Source organism: Xyrauchen texanus, chromosome 44 (genome assembly GCF_025860055.1).
Source record: "Xyrauchen texanus isolate HMW12.3.18 chromosome 44, RBS_HiC_50CHRs, whole genome shotgun sequence".
In the NCBI taxonomy this organism is placed as follows: Eukaryota; Metazoa; Chordata; class Actinopteri; order Cypriniformes; family Catostomidae; genus Xyrauchen; species Xyrauchen texanus.
In genome coordinates, this window is record NC_068319.1 from 19,028,076 (window position 1) to 19,048,646 (window position 20,571).

The 20,571-nt window shown below is 40.1% G+C and overlaps 1 protein-coding gene across 1 annotated transcript in view; it reads left to right on the forward strand.

The window, feature by feature from the left end:
• Positions 1–1,219: 1,219 nt before the first annotated feature.
• The window catches only part of fgf11b (fibroblast growth factor 11b), a 58,222-nt gene continuing 38,870 nt past the window's right edge, over positions 1,220–20,571 (forward strand). The window contains exon 1 of the mRNA XM_052118035.1: positions 1,220–1,730. Coding sequence (XP_051973995.1) covers positions 1,538–1,730 — 193 coding nt within the window. The 5' untranslated portion in view covers positions 1,220–1,537. The remainder of the gene's footprint in view (positions 1,731–20,571) is intronic.

Here is a 20,571-nt window from a genome sequence, read left to right on the forward strand (position 1 = left end):
CGCTCATTTCACATGCTGTATTTGCAGAGTGCCAAGAGACTGGAAAATACTCTCAGATAAAGAGAAACTGCAGTGATGTCAGAAAGAAGAATGGGGATGGGACACTGAGGGAAAAATAGCTTTGAGACAAAGAATCCAGAGCAATAAAGTAAATGAGAAAAAAGAAAGCGAGGATGACAGAGAAAAAAAGATAAAAGCGTTTTATTCCGTCAGTGAATGTGAAGCACTCCCAGCACAAGGACCGCGCGAAACTGAACACTAAACCAATAAAAGTGGTACAATTCGAATCCGGTAAAAGTGATTGTGTACATGAGGCTGAGTGTGTGTAGATGAGAGCGAGAGACATTTGAGGGAGACAAGTGTTCGTGTGTGAATTTTGGCAGTGATAACTGACTCTGAATGCACCACTGTGATGCTCTTTCCATGGTGACTGAAAACTGTCACCATTGGCACCTCTTCTCTCTCTCCTTCACTCTACCCATCAAGGACAGACGTATTGGTTGGCAGACTGAAGGCAGAACTGAAGTGTTACCTCTCTCCCTTCATCTCTCTCTTCTCTCCTCCCTTGTTCTCATTCATCATTCTTGTTCTCCCTCTCCCTTTTACACTCACTCGCTCTCTTTCCCTCTCTCGATCACTCTCGCTCTCCCTCCCTCGTTCTCTCATGAATGTCACCTTTACTGGTGGTAGCCGCTGGATTTGCACACACACACACTTGTACACACGCTCTCACTGGCTTTGGGGTGGGGGGGGGGGGAGGATGTAGGGCTGTGGGGAGAGATAGTGTGTGCCAGTAGAGGCAGAAGGGAAATTTCTCGGAGTCCATCCTTCTTTTACCAGCTGCCATTCTGCAACTCAGGGCTTAGTCAATCCCAGCATCTGAAGCAGAAGTGCCTCTGGACGTGGTGAGCACTGGATTACTGCTTTAAATCATTATTACTATTTCTTTATTCAGCTCGATCAAAGTTAGCCATAGGGACTGCGGTCTGGCCATCTGCCTGATTTTGATAGGATCTGCTCCTGATTTGAGTCGAAATAATCTTGCTGTTGGTCTGTGAAGAACTTTCTGCTGTGTGTTGGTGAGGAAGCTCATCATTTCTCTCGAAACCGTGCACTAAACTTTAGCTTTGTCTGTGTTTTCGTCTTCAGGAAGAAGGCACAAGGGGAGGGGAAAAGAGAGAGGAACGGTGGGGGGCAAATATGTCGGCAATGTCGCAATGATGACTTCGTCAGCCTCATCACATATCTTTTCATGGAAATGTGACAGAGTCCATTTATGTTTGACGGATTTGTGTCAGTGTCAATATGTATTTAGCAAAACAAACATGATGAAGGACAAACCATGGACAGGTTGCGAGTGGACCAGAGCTTAACCTCTTCCCTTTCTGGAGGGAAACAAACGGACACGTGAGGAGCTTACCCGAATTATTTGCTTGCCGTGCAAGGTTTGACCTTTGACTCTTTTGACAAGACAAGAACTTCCAGAGAGTGTCATAGGCAGACAGAGACCCCCCTCCTGAAGGTGAGAGGGGGGAAGATGGCAGCTCTTGCCAGTTCTCTAATCAGACAAAAACGGGCAGTCAAGGACGACCAGGCCAACCGGCCGATAGCCAACAAACGCAAGCCGTGCCCCAAGAGCAACAAGTCCCTTTGCCAGAAACAAATTCTCGTTCTCATATCAAAAGTTCGATTATGTGGCGGCCGAAGAGGAAGAACCGACAAAAGACCGGGTAGGTTCATCTGTCGTTTTATTCTTGTTTCAACCACTTATAAAAGGTGGAACTAAATCTACCAATGGAAAAATGAAAGGTAACCCGTAAAAAGTTCTGGCCTAAGGTTACTTGGTTGATTGACTTCCCAGTCAGGCTCAAGTTTACATCCGCTGTGATACGAATGTAAGGATGAAACAGGGAAAAACAGTCAGGTCTGAAATACATTTGTCTCTTTGAAGTAATGTTTCATAGCTCACATAAAGGAGAGAACCACTAAACTCAATAAGTGGTAGGGTTAAGGGATTTATACTGATTTTTAAAAGGGAGGAATTTGGGTTTGATTGCTTTTTTTGTGACATGAACAGGGCTGGAAGATGCGAGTCCTTTGTAAGGTGTGATTTGCCATTTTTCATAGTATCCCACATGCATGGGCTATTCTGTGTTGCTTAGGACCTGCCCTAAGGATGATAATTATTACACTATCTCCTCGATGTTCACACATGGCTGCATATTAATACAGTATTCTACTTCATTTTTAATTGTGTTTCATGTAAGATTGTTACTCCATGAGATTGGAAGTTGGATTCCGGCCATGCTGTAGTTCCAGTAACCTTGCCAATGGCCAAACAGGGGGGGAAACTGCGTGCTCTCTCATTACAGACTGATACTGAGACAGAAGCCCTGTGATTCTTATGCCAACCTGCAGGGCCAAAACACAAGCACAACTGTAGATAGATAGAGAAAGAGAGAGAGAGAGAGAGAGAGAGAGAGAGAGAGAGAGAGAGAGAGAGAGAGAGAGAGAGAGAGAGAGAGAGAGAGAGAGAGAGAGAGTGAGTGAGAGTGAGAGAGTATGTGTATTTTTATGGCAGTATTGCCGAGAGCCCAAACGTGCTCCTGGGACAATATTCTGTAATATTTACATTCCTTTGATATCTACCAAACACATTATCACATTACTCTGCAGTACCATTCAGATAATGTGGTTAAGGGGCACACTGAAATGCAAATGTGTTTTTGCACATGCAAACACACACAAAATCAGGCTCAGGCAACTCCAAATAATATTGCATTATCTCAGGTGATATTTTTACCCAGTTTTTTTCCTCATTCTTTCCAGGTGCTTCTGAATACCTCAATGAACTTTCTTTTTTTTCTTTTTTCGTTTGTATTTTGTCTTGTTTTCAAGGAAAAACAAGATCAATTTAATTCAGCAGCAAATTAAACATGATATTAAGTCTTGTTTTCAGAAAATAGGTCAATGTGCATTCAATGAACAGTATCTTTTTTGCTGGGCAATAACTGTGGAAATGTTCAGATGCTTTTATGCAGTCTAGACATTAAGTTATGTGGCTTCAAAAGTAAATCTACCCTGCCAAAAATTTACTTGAGTTAAAAGTGTTCCTCATTAACTATCCTGGGTCCCTTTTATCTTGAATTTGTTATTATTTTAACCATAACTCTAAATATTTAGTGAAGTTTTGGCTTAAACAAGCATACTACTGAATTGTCAGGTCAGTGATCCGTATAGATCATAAGAATGTCAAGCCTCTGCTGTACCTGGAACAACCTTCACACCTGTCTCTCTGAATCTATAGAGACTGGTGGTTTGGGTTCCCTCGCCACTCTAAGATGGCGGTGCAGTCTCGCACCCCCTCAGGTCAGAGCTGAGTCTACTGGTCTCGCGATCGATGCAGCTCATTAACGTATACTGATCAATCAATTTCACTCAAGGTGGAGATGGTATAGAAACATAAACCACACACTTATACACACACCATCCTCTTAACGTTGGGGTGGGACATATTTAAGGGCTTGTTTAATAGCCAATAGCCTTAAAGGAATATTTCAGGTTCAATCCAAGTTAAGTTCAACCATCAGCATATGTGGCATAATATTGATTACCACAAAAATAAAATTTTACTTGCACTTACTTTTCTTAAAAAAAGTACAAATCTGGTTTCCAGTTAGGCACTAACAATGGAAGTGAATGGGGCCAATCTGTATAACTTAAAATACTCATGGCCTGTGTATCTCAGCAAGCAATGAGACAGACTACCACCCCTAGAGTCACGAGTTTGAATCTAGTGTGTGCTGAGTGATTCCAGCAATTCTTCCTAAGCAAACCAATTTTTTCCGGATTCTAGGGAGAGTAGAGTCACATGGGTTACCCTTCTCTTGGTCATGATATAGTGGTTCTTACTCTCGATGGGTGCGTGGTAAGTTCCACATGCGCTAAGTCTTGGTGGTAATGTGCCCAACAAGCCCCAGTGAGCTGACTGAAACAGAAGCGGAGGAAACTGAGATTTGTCCTCCGCCTCCCGAATTGAGGTGAGCAACTGCACCACCATGAAGACCTAGTGAGCATTGGGAAATTGGTATGCCAAATTGGGGAGAAAAGGGAATAAAATCCTATTTTAAAATTGCTATGACGATGAAATGTCAACAACCCTAACACAAGTGTAAAAATGATGATTTAAACAACTTTACAGCTAAAATATTACAAAAGTTTAAACAGAAGAATTAATGTAAGTGCTTTTATAAAATTAGAAGCTTTACATTTCTGCCTTTAAACCCTCCAAAAATTGGCCATTGTAAGTGTTACGAATGCGGACGGAGGCAGACAAAGGTTGCGGATCCAAAAGCAGGTTTATTGATAAACAGGCAAAACAGGAGCAAACAAAACAACCACGATGGGTAAAATGAAAGCAAAACGCTGGAACACTGGAACTAGGAACACGGGCATGGAAGCGAACATCAACAACATTCAACAAACGACAAGGTAATGGAGGAACGGGCAGGGTTATATACACACACAAGGCAGAATGATTACAAACAAGACACAGGTGAGAACAATGACAGTGAACACGAACGCTAACAAGGAGACTATGGAGTTAAATAAAGGACAAAAGTGAAAACTAAGGAGCAAGGTGAAACACGACAGGGTAATACATGACATAGCCCCCCTTCAAAAGGATCGGATCCCAGACGATCCTAAAAACAAACAAACAAAAAAAAAACAGAATCGTCCAAGGAATGAGGGGGGGACTGGCAGACCACGGAGAGCACAAGGGGACACCAGACAATCCAGGGGGGGACAAGGGGCAGACAGACAGTCCAAGGGGGCACAGAGGGCAGGCGAGCAGTCCACGGGGGCACAGAGGGGCAGACAGACATTCCAAGGGGAGCACAAGACGGGGACTGGGTCAGGTGGCCTGGGAGCTGGCCACAGGACAGGGACAGGTTCAGGGGGTCTGGGAGGCGGCCAAAGGACAGGGACAGGTTCAGGAGGCCTGGGAGCTGGCCACAGGGCAAGGACAGGTCTGGGGGACCGGGGAGGAGGCGCCATAGGAGGCTCTAGCGGCGGAGGCCTGGGAGGCTCTGGAGGCGGAGCCGATGGAGGTGGTACCGTAGGAGGCTCTAGAGGCGGAGACCTAGAAGGCTCTGGAGGCGAAGCCGATGGAGGTGGCACCGTAGGAGACTCTAGAGGCGGAGACCTGGACGGCTCTGGAGGCAGAGCAGAGGGAGGCTCGAGAGGCGGAGCCCTGGGAATCTCGGGAGGAGGAGCCCTGGAAGACTCGAGAGACTTGAGAGATGGAGCCCTGAGAGGCGGAGCCCCAGGAGGCTTGGGAGGAGGAGCCCTGGGTGGCTCGGGAGACTTGAGGGGCGGAGCCCTGGGAGGCTTGAGAGGCGGATCCCTGGGAGGCTTGAGAAGCGGAGCCCTGGGAGGCTCGGGAGGCGGAGCCCTGGGAGGCTCGGGAGGCGGAGCTCTGGGAAGCTCGGGAGGCGTTGGCTCTTGGATGGTCATGGCTGCTGGCACTGGCTCAGGGACATCGGAGGCTACAGGCGCTGGCTCACTGACATCGGAGGCTACAGGCGCTGGCTCGGGGACAGTCGAGGGCTCAGGCTCGCTCACCGTGGCATGCGTGGGCTCTGGCTCGCAGACCGTAGAAGGCGTGAACTGGGGAGCGGAAGCCTTTCTCCTCCTCCTCCGGGCGGACGAAGCTGGCTCCTTGATCACGGCAGACATGAAGGTTGGTTCGCTGGCAGATGTGAAGGGACGAACCACGGGCGAATGGAGGGTTACCACTTCGGGAGGAGCTACGGGGTTCTCCTCGACGATGTCCACGGTGAACGAGGAACCGCAGGTCAGTAGAGTCTCCTCCACGAACGTGCGGAGCGTCCAGCCGCGTGTTGCCGGTGGCAACCGCTCCTTGAGTGCACTGTTCAGGTTAGCCCAGAAAAATACGACCAGGGAGGAATCAGGGAAGTCGGAGGCACTGGCAATTGCGAGAAAATCGCGGATGTGCTCTTCCACCGGATGGTTTCCCTGCAGTAGGCTGCGAAGGTTACAGTTGGCCTGTAAAACCGCTGGATCCATAGTGTTGGTCGTTTGTTCTGTTACGAATGCGGACGGAGGCAGACAAAGGTTGAGGATCCAAAAGCAGGTTTATTGATAAACAGGCAAAACAGGAGCAAACAAAACAACCACGATGGGTAAAATGAAAGCAAAACACAAAAACGCTGGAACACTGGAACACTGGAACACTGGAACACTGGAACACTGGAACACTGGAACACTGGAACACTGGAACACTGGAACACTGGAACACTGGAACATGGGCATGGAAGCAAACATCAACAACATTCAACAAACGACAAGGTAATGGAGGAACGGGCAGGGTTATATACACACAAGGCAGGATGATTACAAACAAGACACAGGTGAGAACAATGACAGTGAACACGAACGCTAACAAGGAGACTATGGAGTTAAATAAAGGACAAAAGTGAAAACTAAGGAGCAAGGTGAAACACGACAGGGTAATACATGACAGTAAGTGCCTCACTGTAAAGGCCCATTGACACCAAGAACTATAACTATAACTAGTATATTAGCATCCACAACAACGGACAATAACATTTTGTTCACATTTAAAGAAAATGGCTGTGCAGTGGATGACCTACTACTGCTCTACATTTTGCAAAGAAACCAAAAGAAAAACTGCCGGATACAACTTCAAATGAGACAAGATAATGTTGTACAAAATTAGCACTGGATACGTGAGGTAATTTTATGCTGCCAGCTTGCGTTAGATTTTCATTATCTAATTTCCATTGATACTGAAGAAGAATGCAGAAAAAACATTGCCGGTTCTTGAGCTGGAGTTTCCATTTTGTTTGTGTGTGTAATAAGTGGCGATCCAGTGCTGGAATATTTTGAAAATGAGAGCACAAGCTCGTGCCATTTGAAGTAGAATGTACCTGTATTTTGATTGGCTGTGAATATTTGTATCGTTCATCAGATAGAAAAATATTGCTCTGAGAGTTATCCAAATGCTACGTTCCTCTGTGTCTTTATTGTTATAGATGTGTTGTGGTGTGGCTATTCTATTACAGTTATAATGATTTGTAAAACTTCATGGTTATAATTATCGTTCCCTATCTGTCACTCACTCGACGTTGTGTCGGTGTGTCTTGGGAGCCTCTGATATTTCTGATATTTGAGAAAAGGCACATGGGAATTGGCGAGTGGAATTTTCATGCCACTCCCCTGGACCACTCATTCAGATTTTCTCTTCAGAGAAATTCCATTCAACAACACAAAACTGTTGGATTTATGGCGCAATACAGTGGCTTCTCCCCCTCTCAGAGTGCAGAGAACACCCTGGGCACTTCAGCAGACTAAAAGAGTATATTCTTCCTCTGAAAGAATATATTTTGTGGCACTCATGGAGAGCGTCTTTTTGAAGAAGCCTTTTGGTTACCTCTCCGCTTCCGATGGCCACGATCGCTACCTCACGTGCTTGGGCGCTACCCACGCGGAGACAGCTTTCGTGGAAGGGTCATTTTCTCACTTCGAGATCGTGACAATGGCAACATTGCGGTCATTTTTATGAGACCACTAGTACAGATGACTTCAAATCTAACCGAAATAAAAGTCACAAAAGTCAATTTTTTACATTTTTGAAAGGAAATGTTCACCCCAAATTTTAAATTCTGTAAAATATTTAATGACACTAATTTATTTCTAAGCCCGCATGACTTTCCTCCTTCTGTGAGACACAAAAGGAGATATTTCAAAGGATATTCTGTTTGCTGATTTCAGTACATTTATAGTTTGCACTTTTGTGTCATTTTTTAAGTTTTAATATGAGTTTTATTTTGAAATAAGTGAACAAATGTCCTTTATAATGTATTATAATTTATAAGTGTTCGGAACGAAATTAGGTTGAGTAAATAATGAAATAATGTTCCTTTTTAGGTGAACTATTCCATTAACAAGACAGAAATTTTGAAAAGAAAGAGAGATAAAGTAAGAGAGAAGGTCTGCAGATGTGTAGGAAGCAGAATGCTGCTTCGTTCTAAAGGAGTCGCTCAGGGCACGAGGACGTGGCACTAGAGGAGGACAGCATTAAGCTGACCGCTGAAGATGGGCTGTCAATCTCGCTTACTCAACAACACCTGATCACACTGCACAGTGTTAGGTAGCCTCTCATCTATGTACTCAGAGTGCCAGGGGTCAGAAGGAAAGAGAGAGAGAGAGGAAAGGAAGAGATAGTAATGCAAAGAGGAAGGAAGGCAGAGAAGGAAGAGGTAGAGGAGTGGAGAGGAAAGGAAAGGAGAAAGAGGATTGTAAAGGGATAAAAGGGAAAGGAGGAGGCGAGAACTGGCTTGCCAATATAAATAATAGTTTACTAATAAACCAAACCAAAAAGACAAGCACACACACACAGATGTCGGGACGCTGCCCGTAAATCTCTCTCTCGCTCTGCTGTCTCCGGTCGGCCTTTATCCCTCTCGGAGGCTTGATTAGCCTGATTAGGGGCCAGGTGTGTAGCATCCCGATCCGGCCCCACCATCTGCACTGCCAAATGGATAAAAGCAGGTGGAAACAGAACAGAAAGACAAAAAGCGAGTCATCACAGAATACAGAAGAGTGTATGGAAGCTGCTAAAACGGCTGTCCATATTTCGATAGCAACTTTGTATTTCTTTGCTGCTGCAATGAGAAATCATACTACAGTCAAGTTTGTAATCATTTCATAGTCCTGCAACTAGTATGCAGAGGTGCAAAAAGCACATATGCAAGGTATGCAACACATAGGGGTGCCATGTAAAGGAGTGTTCCTACAGCTCACTAAAGGAAGCGCAATTGGCACTCCGCCCCCCACCCCATTTGACAGATACAAGGGGCATGAAAGTTAGTGTTGCATACCTGCTCAAAAATAGGTAGTCCTGCCCCTGCTAGTATGAACATAGAATCCTGAAAGAAAAATTACAAATGAGACCTCTTTAATATCACAAAAATTTGATTAAATGGAGAACAAATGTATCCTGCTATTAAAATGTTTCTCCTGAGAAATAATATCTTAATATCCATTTTAATTTCTCTCAATGATTTGTAGGAAGAACTGATCTGAAATGCAGTTCATTATGTCTCTTAGCTAAGAAAGAGCAACCTCTGCAAAAAAAAAAAATATTTCTGGATTGACAATCAAATTGCTGGTACAGACAAACAAACTGCTCTCTCTCTCTCTCTCTCTCTCTCTCTCTCTCTCTCTCTCTCTCTGAGCTTGCACACAGCACTTAATCAAGTAATTAATGTACTAAGTTGCAGTAAATTAACGAGTTGGTTGGTCAATCGGAACAAAGATGAACTGTTGTGGTTTTAGCTCTGAGGAAGTGGAAGAAGTGGATAGAGATATTGAAAAAGAAAAGTGAATATGACAGAAACGAAAGACGTCAAGGCATCATGTTACTGGACGGTTAACACTATTGATCTTTGTGTCATGGCCGTGTGGGATGCTCTGTGATTGACCATCTGAAAGAGTCTAAAAATGTGGCAGAGAAGAACACTTGCATGTGACTAATGGCTTTTACTGCACATGTTTTCTTGGTGATAACATTAGCTAAGGCATTCTCTGAGTCAACAACATTAATCTTTTCTATCCTCTGCTAACGGCTCTCCAAAATGAATTGAGTGGTTGGAGTTTCGCTTACAATCCCTATTAATTGAATAATTAGTGCAGTCGGTTATTGACATGCATCATATGGCTTACGCCCTCTGCTTCATCCTGGCTAAAAAGACCAGCTTAGATCAGTGTAACTTCCATGCTTGTCCAAGCTGGTTCATGCTGGTTTGGTTCTGGTCTAGCCATGTTGCTCACTATACTTCCATAATTATACACACCAATGCCATTTCAAACCAGTTTGGCATTCTTTCTTATGCAGAACACATCTTTTCAATAGAATGTCAGTGCTTCACTTTAAAGCTTTAAAAAAGTACCCAAAAGTATTGAAAAAGTAGTTCTTCTAGAGGTATACGTTTTGGGGAGAAACAACCGAAAATGTAAAAAAAATTTCAGTGAAAATATTGACATCTGTTACGCATTCTGTTCCATGAGAGAAGTTTGTTCACAATGGCACACGTGTTAACGCAAGAACTTGCATTGTTTTTTTTGTTTTTAGTGCTTCTCTAATGCACTCTGGAATGCGCAACAGATTTGATTGTCCCTGAAAAATCATTAACATTTTAGGAACAACATGAGGGTGAGTAAATTATTACATAATTTTAATTTCCTTTAAAGGGATAGTCCACCCAAAAATGTAAACTCTCTCATCATTTTCTCACCCTCATGTCATCTTAGATGGGTTTGATTTTTAGAAGAATATCTCAGCTCTGTTGGTCCAGATAATGCATGTGAACGGTAAAAGGCATATGAAGGTAGCATAAAAGTAATCCTTGAGACTCCAAAGATTACATTTATATCTTCAGAAGCCATATAATAGGTGTGAGTGAGAAACAGAAGTCTTCTTTTTTACTATTAATTCTACTCCCTGCCCAGTATGCACAAATAATTCAAATCACCAAAATCAAAAGAAGAATGTGGAAGTAAAAAGTGGATATTTAAATATTGGTCTGTTTCTGCTTTTGAAAATATGGATTTAACCAGTGGAGTCAAATGGATTACTTTTATGCTGCCTTTATGTGCTTTTTGGACCTTCAAAGTTCTGCTCACCAAATTTTCATTTTTGGGTGAATTATCCCATTAAGCTAGATATGAGGACTGGTTGGTTCAATATATGCTGGTGACCAGCAATGCTGGTATTTTCAATAGGCTCTGAAAGTTGTTGAAAGACATCAAATCTACAGTGGATCACCAGGGACACTGAAAACTCCAAAACATCTTCCAAATTGACTATCCTGAGAGCCCAATCTGGACAAATTTCAGCTCTGGCAATCACTGCTCAAATACCATCTGTATGAAATGAATATCCGATTTGTTTTCCAGACTTCTTTGTTGATAATGAAGACGGCAAACATACAAACATCAGCTAATGCTGTTACACAACCGAAGATTGGGAAGGGTTTCATAATCTTTCATGAAATTAATTCCAGATGAAAAGATACTTAAAGCCAAAGGGATTGATGCTTTTGTTTTGAGGGGTTATGTCAGCAGTGTATATGTTGCCCCTGGGCAGGAACGCTGGACTTAACATGCGGATGGGAGGAAAGTTCCATCAGTTCAAAGAGATCAGAGCGAGATCCAGCATAGAAATAAATGCCACTAGCTTGTGATTAGTAGAGTCAATTTATGCTGGAGCAAAGAGTCACATATAGGATTCATCTCATAATGGATAAAATCCTCTTTAAACAGATATGACAAACTAGCATGACATCATACTCACTATAAAGGACAATAAAATTAAACGAAAACTTCACTTAAGACAAAATACCATTGCAGTGATGAATTTGTTATTTGGGACAAAATTTCTAAATGTAAGGGTTGGAAGCAGAGCATAGAAAGAACAGAATACAGAGTGCTTAATCGTTTTGGAGCTTTTTGGTTTGGCTACAGTCAAATTACGGTCAAAACATGCGTCTGGTGCTCTGCTTACCCCCTTTTATAGGATTTCGTCAAGCCTCTGCGAGCCTTGGATGCTATAAATTGTTTGAATGAAGCAGAACACCGAAGTAGGTACAATGTCAAAATGTGGAAATATCTTTAGTCACAGCACTGTATGAATTACATAATTTAGACTGACTGCTGAGTATTCCATATGGTAGAAGAATGTTAACATACATATTGCAAGATGCATGTTGTACCACTCCACAACAAACATTACATTTCAAATTTTTAGTTACAATAATTTCATACTTTCACAAATAAATTCTAAGATAAGTGAGGGTTTAAATCTGTTTAAAAACAGTGATTACTTTTGTGATTCATTTTGTTGATGCTATGGCTAAAAAATTATTATTACTGTTTTAAAAAGATAGTTCACCCAAAAATGTTCATTCGGATTTTACTCACCCTCATGTTGTTCCAAACCTGTATGACTTTGTTTCTTCTGTAGAACACAAAAGGCTAAATATTAAGTAGGACCATTTCAATTACCTTTCAATTTCATTGCATCTTTTTTCCATAAAACAAAAGTGAATAGTGGTGACTAAGACTGTCAGACCCCAACATTCAGAAAAACATCTCATTTTGTGTTCCACAAAAGAAAGAAAGTCATACGGGTTTGGAACGACATAAAGGTGAATAATGTCTAAATTTTCATTTTTGGGTGAACTATCCTTTAAGGTGTGCTTATTACAGCCTTTACAGATCATGTATAAAAGAGTGAAGGAATTCTGATGCCTTCTGGTACTGTCAGAGTGGACTTGGGCTTTATTTACCCCTAAAACGATAAGTAAGCGAATCAGAATCGGAAACCTCCTGCCCTCTTTTCTCACTCTCTAATGACATTGCGAATGACAAAGAATGCCTTAATAGGCTCTCTCACACAGTAGCTGAAATTGAATTTGTGGATTCTTTGATTAAACCTGACAAGGACAGATTGAGTTTGACCTCTAACAAGAGGGAAGGCACACAAAGGAAGAGTGTGTATGTGTGTGTGTTTGTTTGTTAAAGGGGGCAGAGGATAAAGAGCAGCAGACAGAAAAGGTAGACATTAAACCTCAGTCATTTCTGAGCACTTAAGGGCCTGGTGTTGACATCATGAGTAGGCCTGGCTCCTTTACCAGTGGGCTGTCATCCTAGTGAGTCAGATTGCTTCATGGTTACACAGAGCACGTCCACCACCGCAAGCATCGAACCCAAACCAGCCTGTACAATCACCTTTCATTCAAATTCTGCACTCTGAACTGTACGCTATACAGTGTTTATCTATACTTCCAATCTCTCTCTCTCTCTCTCTCACTCTCAATTCTCTCTCTCTCTCTTATTTTGACAGTTCATAACAAATGGCGAATGAACCAGACAATGCTGTTGTCTCAAGGGACAGTTCTTAGTAATGCTGACAAGGTCATGTCAAACATTTAAACCAAAAATACAGAATGACTACTGAAAGACGCCAAGTGATTGATCCCCAAAATGTGTAATTCATATACACTCAATATTACTTGATTAATTCAACATGAACCCAAATTGGGACTTGAGACAAATGTATTAGTTTCAGAAAATCCTTTGACAGTGTGTGTTAGATATGGTCTCATTGATGCCTGGTTTACTGCCATTTTGTGGATACACTTAACACAACATTTTAGTAGAGGTTAAAGGACGAGATGTGTAGAGAGAAAGAAAGGAAAGATAGGGAAGATCTGATAATGGGTGAAGAATAGCCTCCAACCATGATTTGCAGAGTGGACATGTTTCTATTTCGTCATTCTTGATGGTCAGATTTTAGGGTTAGTTTACGGGAAAGGGTTAGGTTTGGAGCTTCAAAGAAATTCTTATCAACATATGATTTCCCTCTAAATATAGTGTTTTTAGAGAAAGGGGTGAGTTCACCCAGAAATTAAATTCTGTTATCATTTGCTCACCCTGATGTTGTTTTTAAAAAAAGGCAATGTTAGGTACAGCCTACAAAGTAAAATAAAGGAAAAGAAAGAAAGAAAGAAAAAAGGACGGAAGCAAGAAGGAAAGAAAGGAAATGAAGGAGGGAGGGAGGGAAGAAGGATGGAAGGAAGGTAAAGAAAAGAAAGGTAGGGAGATAAAAGAAAAGGAGGAAGGAATGAAGGGAAAGAACGTAAAGATAACAAAAACAAAGGAAATGAAAGAAAAGTAAAGAAAAGAAAGGAAAAGGACAAAGGAAAGGAAATAAATGGAAAGGAAAGAAGGGAAAGAAAAAAGAATGGATGAAGAAGGAAAGAACATAAAGGAAAGGAAAAAAGGAAGGAATGAAGGCGGGAGGAAGGAAGTATTGAAGGAAAGACAATAAAAGAAATAAAGAAAGGGAAATAAAAGAAGGGAGGAATGAAGGGAAATAATGTAAAGATAACAAAAACAAAGGAAAGAAAAGAAAAAATTATGAAAAAGGACAAAATAATTGAAAGGAAAGGAAAAAAGTAAGGAAGAAGGGAAGAAATTAAGAAGGGAAAGAAAAGAAAAGAAGGGAGGAATGAAGGGAAAGAAAGTAAAGATAACAAAAACAAAGGAAAGGAAAGTAACAAAGGAAATGAAATAAAGGAAAGAAGAGAAAGAAAAGAAGGGAGGAAGGAGGAAAGATCATAAAGGAAAGAAAAGGAAATTAAAATAAAGGAAAAGAGGATAGAAAATAAAAGAAAACGAAAGAAAGAAAGAAAGAAAGAAAGAAAGAAAGAAAGAAAGAGTTTGAGAGGAGAGAGATATGTTGGGAAAACTGCTGAGAGATGCAGAGACTGACAGTAGAAAGTGAGGGGACTGGTGGGGAGTCCTAATAAAGGTTGAGGGAAGCCCTGGTAGTTTGGCCTTATTCAGGGAAGGGAATCTCAGATGCCCTTGGCTGCTTGCTGAAGCAGCACCTGTAATTACTCTGCACTCTCTTATCATTACAGAGTAAGCCTGCATATCACAGCTATAAAGCAGACATCATTACACTCCATCTCAGTGCCGTACTCACACTATAACACTCAAACACTCACTCCATGCATGCACACACACATACACATAAGGTTACCATACAGTTAACCTCTATCGATCCTGCAAAACAGCCTTTGTATTGTACATGATCAGAAAAAAATGTAATGCAACTTTTGGCTCTGGTACAGTGTGGCAATCAAACTGCACACATATAATTCAACACACACACACACACACACACACACACACACACACACACACACACACACACACACACATGTTGTGTTTCCATGTTTTATGGGGACTTTCCATAGACATAATGGTTTTTAAACTGTACAAACTTTATATTCTATCCCCTAAACCTAACCCTACCCCTAAACCTAACCCTCACAGAAAACATTCTGCATTTTTACATTTTCAAAAAACATAATTTAGTATGATTTATAAGCTGTTTTCCTCATGGGGACCAAAAAAATGTCCCCACAAGGTCAAAAATTTCGGGTTTTACTATCCTTATGGGGACATTTGGTCCCCACAAAGTGATAAATACATGCTCACACACACACACACACACACACACACACACACACACACACACACACACACACACACACACACACACACACACACACACACACAGGAGGCTCAGACTCGGTTATTGCATTTTCTGTCTGACTTTGAGGAGCCACGGTGGACAGTGCTGCATTTAAATAAACAGACCAAGCTCCTGATATGAAAAAACTGGAGAGGACATCCCCCTCCTTTCAAGAAAATAGCTTACATCTTACAGAGTGCATGGTGATTTTGCAAGTGGGCAAAAATATACAAATCAAATATAAAGACAAAGCAAGAATGCAGCAGCAAAGAATGTGAAAAATATCAATGCTTTACTAATAATACCAACACTGCTCAATTCTGCTCCCAGGGGGAAATATAGAGTATAGGATTTGTGGTTCTGTAAGTCACATGTATTTATGTTAGCCGTTTAATTGCTTTACTGAGGGGTGACATAAGCAAGCAAGAACAAAACAATGAAACAGTACAAAAATCATTCAGCCAATCATTCTAATTAAAAGTTATTGATGCAAGAGATTAAATTAGACAGAGCCAGAGTTAAAAAGGGGATCATTGTAAGGTGTGTGCCGAGATGCTGAGGAAAGAAGAAAAGGAGGTGTTTAAATATTTTAAATTAAGTCAAAACATGCCAAAAACTAATTTGAGAATATGACATCTGTAACATTGTAGAGACTGCACAAAGCATTTAGTTCTGATACTAATAGAAAGAGTTGAAAAACTTGATACTTGTTATGTTTGGAGAAGTAAACTACTACACTACTCAAACAATTTCTGAGTACATGTTAACTTTGCATAGAATGCAAACTTTCTGTATGCATAGAATATGCGCTACTAAATGAAAAAAAAAAACTTTACAGTACAGCAGAGCACACTGCAATGGGAAATGAATACTAGTTCAATGCAATGTATTTGACTTGACCTTCCATTTACAGTGATATATTAACTATACATAATATCAACAAAAATGTTAACATACATTTCTTGTTTCAATATTTCATTAATAATGTCATGTGTTATTGACGAATGTACAGTTAATTAATTGTAAACCACACTAATCAACAAAAATTAACTTTAAATTAAATGAAAGTTAAAGAGATATAAAGAGTCCTAATGACGAACACATAGGCCTACAATATAGTTTTCAGAAGATTACCACAGTGTTGCGGAACATGATAAAAGGAAGCACTGTTAATGTCAATGCCAAATAATGTCTTGCATATGTAACACACACATGCAAACTTACACACTGTTGTCTAGCCAAACTATTTCTACACACTTGCACTAATATTATTACAATCAAGTTTACTTTACCTTTATCAACAGCAAATAAAAAAGGTAAAAGATGAAATATAAAAGAAAACAACTTATAAAAGACCAACTAAATAAAAACAAACAGACTTAAACCATGTCTCTCTTTAATTGCAGTTTCCAGTTGGTTTGGTAAATCCTTGCAAACAGTATTTTATTCAGTGCTTCTTAGTGTAAAGAAAGAGAAAGAGAGAGAGAGAGAGAGAGAGAGAGAGAGAGAGAGAGAGAGAGAGAGAGAGAGAGATACTGTAGATCTACATTCCACAATCTCAAATACAAAGGGAAAAATAATAAAATAACAAAGATTTAAAAAGTAAAATAACAACAACAAACACAACGTTATAACTTAAAAACTCAACAGTAAATCATCATTTTCTATTAACTGTACATAACAACCCACTTATGGCCCAAGTATTCACACACATTGGTAAGCACACTACCAGTTTGTAATATGCATATTCTATCCTAAGCCTTGATGCTACCAAACCCATAAACATCAATAAAGGATCTAAAGTATCTTTACCAAGCATCTTATTTTTCTTTGTTTTCCAAATGCGAGTTTGGCAGTTCCAAACACAAAATGTAATAAAACCCAAAAGAATGTATGACTAGCAGACTATTTTGGCCCAAAAATGAACAATTGATGAGATAAATCTTCACCTAAAGATGATACCCATTGAAGTAAAAAAGAAAACAAATTACCCAAATGTACATATTGCACAAAAAGTTTTTTCAGAACAAAAAGGGCAACCCATCCTTACATTTGGATTGAGGTGCACCACATGTCTGTTTGTAGTTATTGCACCATGTACAATCCTCCACTGTAAGTCACCAGACCGTTTATCAATTGGCCATTTGAGCAGTGACCGCCAGCTACCTTTGGGAGAGATGTCCACTCCAAAAAATTCAGTCCATCTAGATGACATTACTCCATATAAAAGATGTGCATTGGTCACTTTCACACAAGTCACATACAGAGCTATTTTTCCAGCAGTCTCAAAACTATCCAGCTGAGGGGTTTTAAAAGACAATATAAGACGTTCCTCCTCATGCCATTCTCTTACGTCAGCAGTTATCTTCAAGGATGGAAAATCATAGTCACACCCAGCTATCCATTCTTTAATATGGTTAGAGTTGTTGATAAAGAGTCGATGATCAAAATTCAGCTCTCCAACCACTTCATCAGTAAGTTTCAAAAATAGAATAAATTTGATCCCAGTTCTCTCTCCCAGGGTATCAAAACTGATACTTAAAATGTGGCCAAGTTTTACACATCCAGCAGCTATCAGCCGTAATGACAAATTGGCAGAACATATGTGTCTAGATGGTAAAAAAGGGTTCTGGAACAATGGCTCTTCCATCAGCCAAAAACCTGCATGTATTCCAGCAGGTCTTGAGACAGAAAAAACTTTCCAGGCTTCCATCACAGATCTATAGAAAAAGTCAAGTCTATTAAAATTATTCAGTTAAAACTGTTCATTAAAAAGAAGTGTTTATCAAGTCCCATTTTGCCTGCCTTTCTCAGGAGTGCAACTGCAATTTTAGACCAAGTAATATCATTGTTATACAGCGGTCTCTGAGCAGCTTGTAGACGAAAGGCATAAGTCTAGATCTGATATCTACCAGACCTTGTCCCCCTTCTTGCACTTGCAAAAAAAAGTCAGCTGATCAGACCCAATGCAGTCCTGACCAAAAAAAGTTCACCAACATCTTTTCAATGCCTTGAACTAATCTAGGTCTAAGACATTTATGCCACAGAGCAGAAACGACCAAATTGTTTGCATCTAAAGAGTTTGCAACTAATAATTTCCTTATATTAAAAAGTAATGGTTCAATAGCAATACTGTACAATTGCCCTGATAAAGGACATCCTTGTCTAATGCCCCTTGAAACCAGAATAGGCTGACTTAGACCACCCCCCACCTTAACCATACAAGAATCTCCAGTATATATCAACTGTATTCATTTGATAAAATCCTGACCAAACCCAAAAGCAGCAAGTAGACTAAAATGTTAATTATGATCGACCCTATCAAATGCCTTTTCTTGGTCTAAAGCGACCAATCCAACCTCTGCATCAATCATTTTGCAGATATCCAAGGTATCTCTCACCAAAAAAATATTATCCATTACAGATCTCTTTGGATATCTTATAGGTTTGGTCTTGATGAATTATCAAATGTAAAAACTTCTTAAGTCTATTAGAAAGACATTTGGATAGGATTTTGTATTCTGTTGTTAATAGAGCAACAGGTCTCCAGTTCTTTAACAAAGTCAAGTCTCCCTTTTTAGGTATTAGGGACAATACAGCACGTTGACATGTAACAGGTAGAATGCCATCTTTATAACTTTCATAAAAGACTTCATAAAGGTCCATTCCAATATGCTTCCAAAAATGTTTATAAAATTCAGGAGTCAACCTGTCAATGCCAGGAGAACGACCAGATTTTAACTGTCCAACGGCAATATTGAGTTCTTGAAAGGTAATTTTCATGTCCAAAGCAGTCAAAGCAGAGTCTATTTGAGGAAGTTCATGCAAAAGTTGTGCTTCACAACCAGAATTGCAATGCTCAGCTTTGTAGAGACAATAATACAAATCAACAGCATTGTGACGCATTTCTATAATGTCATTTGTAATCTTCCCATCTGGAAGACATAAACATGTCATCTGCTTATATTGTGCCACTGAATGTTCTAAGTTAAAAAATAGGCACTTGGGGCATCCATATCAGTGACTGATGTAAATTGTGACCTCACCAAAGCTGCCTATACCCTCTCATTCAAATGAAAACTTAACTGTTTCTTTTTCTGTTGTAAGTTATTAATAAAGGTTGGGTCATGTTTTTTAAACATTTCTGTCTCTATAGACTCTATATCTCTTTCCAGGGCTTGAATAGTTTCTCTTTGAGTGGTAGTATGCTGTGTACTGTTGACAGCATAGTTTTATTTGAGTTTTACCAACCTCCCACCATTGTTTTAAGTTTTCAAATTCAATTTTTTTTCCATACAATAATTCCAAAATACCACGAAAGTTTCGAGAAAAAAATTATCTTGCAACAATTTAGCATTAAAATGCCAATAAGAAGATTTTCTTGGAAACTGTACCATATTAACTCAAATAAAAACCAAATGGTGATCAGAAAAACCTATAAGAGAAATACAACAATCAATAACCCTGTTATTAAAAAATTTAGAAACATAGATTCTGTCTAATCGAGCAGCACTAACTCTATTATCAGAGATTTTAACCCATGTATATTGTTTGTCTACTGGATGCTTGATTCTCCACATATCTAAAAGTTCAGCCTCTTTCATTAATCTTGACCAATAGTTGGAGGAAAGCATATGAGGCTCTTCATTGTTAAGATCAACATTGAAACAGTACTAAAATCTTGTTTTAACACATTAGTTAGTATACTAAAAAAAATGTTGTCGTTCATGTCCCACATTTGGTGCATAAACATTTATAAATTAAAATATGTTCCCTTCAATAATATTTTTAACAAGGACAAGGCGACCTTTTACAAATACTTCTGTTTTCTCAATACTAACTCTTCTATCTGGAGAAAAAAGGAGAGCAATTCCATCGCTCAGATTTGCACCATGGCTAAGTATATGCTGACCTTTCCACCACATTCCCCACTCGGTTTCATTGTCCATATCACTATGGGTTTCTTGCAATAAAATGACGTGTAGCTTTTTATTCTGCATTATTTCAGACACTAAGGCTCATTTATGTCTATCCCTCCCACCGTTAATATTTAATGCACCCACCCTCAAAAGATCCATATATAGGTTTAGGAAGGATAGAGAAAAGATGTCAGCAGAAGAAAACAGTAGGAAAAAAGACAACACCATGTGATGCATGGCTAATCACTTATAAGAATGCTTTTAGCCACTTCTTTTTATCTGCCTTTTTAAATTTTCTTTTTAAAACCAGTTGTTGCATACACCATGTAGGTTCTCCCTTCTTATCGTGCTCGGAATGAAACATCCAGCGTATTCTCTGGGGAATCTAGAAACATAAACACCTGTCTTCTGAAAGACTTAACGTGTTTTAGAGATGGGTGTTTACAGCCTAGCATTATAGTTTTGAAAGCGCTGGCAAATTTGCCAAACTGTACTAAT